At 36.6% G+C, this 4,465-nt stretch overlaps 1 protein-coding gene across 1 annotated transcript; it reads right to left on the reverse strand.

Moving 5' to 3' along the window:
• Positions 1-307: 307 nt before the first annotated feature.
• LOC123267853 lies at positions 308-1,220 on the reverse strand. The gene is made up of 2 exons (XM_044732739.1): positions 987-1,220; positions 308-943 (listed from the first exon to the last, which is right to left on the reverse strand). Exons 1-2 carry the CDS (start codon positions 1,218-1,220, stop codon positions 308-310), a joined length of 870 nt encoding a protein of 289 aa, XP_044588674.1.
• Positions 1,221-4,465: the final 3,245 nt, after the last annotated feature.

Consider the following 4,465-nt stretch of genomic DNA (forward strand, 5'->3'; position numbering starts at 1 on the left):
CTATTTCAAAGTGTAAATGTGAAATAATCTCTTTTTGTTTATTCTCTGTACTTTTATTCAGTTCAGTCATCTGTCTCCTTACAAATTGCACTGTTGCAGCATCATGTTCATTTGAAGGATTACCGAGATTGCACAGTCTTTTATTCTCAATGTCATAGTTTCCATCAGAAGTTACATTGAAGCCTCTACCTGTTGGTCCTCGTTGACCTAACTTTTCATTACCCAGTGGACGTCCAAATATATCGATGCTCATAGTTGTGAACACTTTGACTGTCAACGTGAGAATGATATAATTTTCTAGAAGCTTTTAATATATAACCCCAACCTCCCTAAGCTCTTCAATAATTGACATGATTTCATTAGTGTGACTTGGATTTCCAGCAGCTTGAGACGCCATTAGCAGTCGCAAACGATCAACTAGTTCATTTGGATCATCCCAGTATACATAGTCCATAGGTGTCTTGGTGGTAATCATAAATTTTGGTAGTCCTCTACCATGCTTTTCAACAAAATCAGCAATATATTTCTTATACTTGTCTGTTGAATCTCTGTAAATACTTTTACTTGGATCATAACTCTTCTTATGAGTATTTGTTCTCTGGATAATTTCCAAATATTTTGTCTTATCATCTTGCGTAACAAGCGTATTTTTCGGTGTTTTTGTAAACAATAATTCCAACAACCCAGAAGTTATGGGATAACTTCTTTCTTTGACAGTTATTGTATCATTTCCAAATGAAATATTTGAATCACCCATATACATTTCACCATGTTTTCTGTGTACACCATATCTCATATCATTATCTTTGTGTTTTTTACTTAAACGTTGTAAATAATTAGCGAGAAGAGGATTTTTACGAGCTGGAGTATTTGTTGATGGTGGTTGAGTTATAGCAAATAATGTATTGTTTAATGAACTTTCATCATTTGATATTAAACTGTTCTGGATCAGCGTATAAAGATTTTTCAATCTCTTATTCTTGAACCTCTTCTTTTTCAACCTGCGGCTTTTCTTCTTTTTTAATATTTTCTTCTTTCAGCTTTGAACTTTCAACTATACTCTGGAGTGGTGTTACAATAGGCTTGAACATTTCCTCCATGGCTTTTTCAGCTGTATCCTTGCCCAACTTCAACATTCTGTGCTTTCGTCGGATGGCATCGCTGGCTTGAAATATCTGATGCAGAATATCTTTCTGCTTTGAAATTTCTTCAGGCTTCATGTTGATAGTTTAAAGTCTACAACATGTAAGACTATCATACTCTAAAGTATCTCAATTTATACTAATGAAGCAATCGAATCCCTTTCGATACCTGCCACTGTTCAATTCACTGTCTTTATCTATTACCACAAACCCATATTTATTCCAACATGCTGAGCATAAATCTCTGAATGAGTTGTATGGCATGTCTGTATTGACATGATCATCATAAATATGCTTCAGATTCATTTCATCTTGACGAAACAAAACGAGAAAGTTTGCATTATCTCTAATCAGGTGCTTGGGTATTCGTGTATAAGTTTGACAAAGATAGAAGCTGTCTACATCCTTGTGTCGACCCATACAGAAAAAAGCCTTGATGTGATCTTGTTTTTCACAAGCAACATCATCAAATATCATCAGGGAGTTAGGCTTAGCATCTTCAGGCTTGATTACAGCCTCATGTTCACTGAATGTAAAGAATCCAATACCATCAATCTGTTTAAGCAGTGTCTCTAGGAACTGATACTTTGGTTGGTTAAGAGACTTTGAGTAAAGATATATATTTTCAAATCTCAAACCGTTTGGATGTACAATAAGAGACAGCAGAGCATTCGTCTTTCCACAGTTTGATGGTCCGCAAAATATAGCACGTACACTATTTGGAAGTAGAGCACCATGTCGTTTGAGTTTTTTCACACCTGCCCCTTAAACAATTTGATTAAAATTGATAACTGGTAACTGAGCTCTTGGTTTCTTAAACTCCATGACTGCTCAATTAATTCTGAGGCTCAGAGGTATAAATACAGGCTTATATAGGTCACTAAGTCATTCTTAGATGTGTCATGTCTGAGAGCAGACGTGGTAAAGGTGCTGTCAACCATATAATCAACAAGCTCCCATTCGAACTTCACATACCAGGGTATCAATACTGTGGTCTAGGTGCAAAGTTAGCTAAGAGGTTAGCTCGAGGTGATCCAGGTATAAATCCTTTGGACTCTGCGTGTAAGGAACACGATATAGCTTACTCGAAAAATCGTGAAAATTTGGAAGCCCGTAACGAGGCTGATAAAATCCTTGCTGAGAAAGCGTGGCAACGATTTCAAGCGAGAGACGCTACCATTGGTGAAAAAGCTACTGCGTGGAGTGTGAATAAAATCATGAAGTTGAAAAGACGTTTCGGTATGGGTCTTAAAAAAGAAAAACCTATTACCAAGCGTAAAACAATTAAAAGAAAAACAACGAAGCGTAAGACAGTTAAAAGAAAGACAACGAAGAGAAAAACAACGAAGCGAAAGATAATCAAACGCAAGACAGTCAAAAGAAAGACAACTAAACTCAAGACTTCCAAGAAAAAGGATGTTGCTTTGAGACAGGTTGTTGATGAAGCTAAAAAGTCCATGAAACCTGGTGGAGATCCAGTTAAAACAGCTCTTGAAGGTGCTCGCAAGGCTGTCGAGAAGACTGGTGGGAAGAAAAACGTTCGATTGCCTCGTATTCTACCAGTTCCGTCAAAGATTGGCAGAGTTCTTCCATTCTTGATTCCCCTGTTCGCAGGGTTATCAGCTGTTGGTGCTCTGACAGGTGGAGCTGCATGTGTTGCAAAAGCTGTGAACGATGCAAGCACAGCTAAAAATCAACTTGTTGAAAAGAAACGTCACAACTTGAAGATGGAGGAAATAGCTGTAGGTAGAGGATTATACCTCAAACCTTACCGCAGTGGTATGGGGCTCTATCTGAAACCATATCCAGAGGGAGCTGGCTGCAAGAAGTAAAAAAACCAGTAGAGCTACCACATCGAGCACTAACTAACATCGATTTATTAAAATATACCAAGCTGCTTAAAATACCAAATTTTCGTGTTTTTATGAAAAATGATTTACCAAAATCTGGACCTAAGATAAATGAAACAGCAATAATAAATTTGGATGATAAACTTGGACCTGGGACTCACTGGGTTGCATACAAGAAAAATCATGATCAAGTAATTTACTTTGACAGCTTTGGTACTCTGCAACCTCCACAAGACTTAATGAAATATCTCGATGTTGGTAGCGTAAAGTACAATCATAATAGATATCAAGACTTTGATACAATCATATGTGGACATTTATGTTTAAAATTCCTGGCTGGACAACTATAAATTGAAGTGATTCAGGACTACAAGTGTCAGTCATGGCAGAGTCATTCACCTTGACACTATCTGGAAATTCCTCCATACTGGAGGCAAATTATTTTCCACCGATTGAGCTATTACCAACAAAAAATTATGTACTTGGACTTGTTAAGCTCCTAACATTTAATTCAATACCAAATATTGATGACGGTGCTAATAAATTCTATGTGTCATCAAAAAGATCCAAGAGAAGTACAATCAAGAGATTTCAAGAAATAACTATACCAACAGGAAGTTATGAAATTAAAGATATTGAAACTTATATAAACAAGACATTACCTGAACTGAGTTTCACTTTAAAAGCAAACAACAATGAGTTGAAGAGTGAAATAAAATGTGATCAGCTTATAAATTTTGAACCTGAAGATTCCATTGGATCATTACTTGGATTTACCAAACGTATGCTTGAACCTAACAAGGCACATAAATCTGATTTACCGGTCAAAATATTAAAAATCAACTCTCTGAGAGTCGAGTGTAATATAACTACTGGATCATACATCAATGGTGAGAAGAATTACACAATCCACGAATTTTTCCCGAGGGTTCCAGCAGGATATAAGATAGTAGAGGTGCCAACAAACATCATTTACCTGCCAGTTGCCGTACGAGCAATACACAATTTGAGACTCCGCATTGTTGACCAGGACGGATGAATAGCGAATTTCTGTAGTGAGACTATAACAATAAGACTACATATTAAGAGTCTGTAATGGGTATCGTATATGAGACAAAGACTGGTAATGGGTATAAAAGGATTACAGCATGTCCAAAGATTATCAGTCATCATCGAGCTCTGAAAGTGTTGACACGTCAGAACGCAGAGTTCCTAAAAAGTCTAGGACTAAAATTACGTGGAAAATTCACAAGATAAAAATAAATTTTTGCTGTCTAGCTTGTGTGATACCATGGCGGAAATCTTAGATATAAAAAAATCAATTATTTTTGATGAGTCTATTGCACACTGTGAAGTCCAATCACACATACCATACGCATCATCAACATTTAACAACAGTAATGAAATCAGGATTGCTGTTCAACATCAAGATCTGTGCTTGCTTCCAAGCAAGAGCACATTACATTTTTATGG

Source organism: Cotesia glomerata, linkage group LG6 (assembly GCF_020080835.1).
Source record: "Cotesia glomerata isolate CgM1 linkage group LG6, MPM_Cglom_v2.3, whole genome shotgun sequence".
In the NCBI taxonomy this organism is placed as follows: domain Eukaryota; kingdom Metazoa; phylum Arthropoda; class Insecta; order Hymenoptera; family Braconidae; genus Cotesia; species Cotesia glomerata.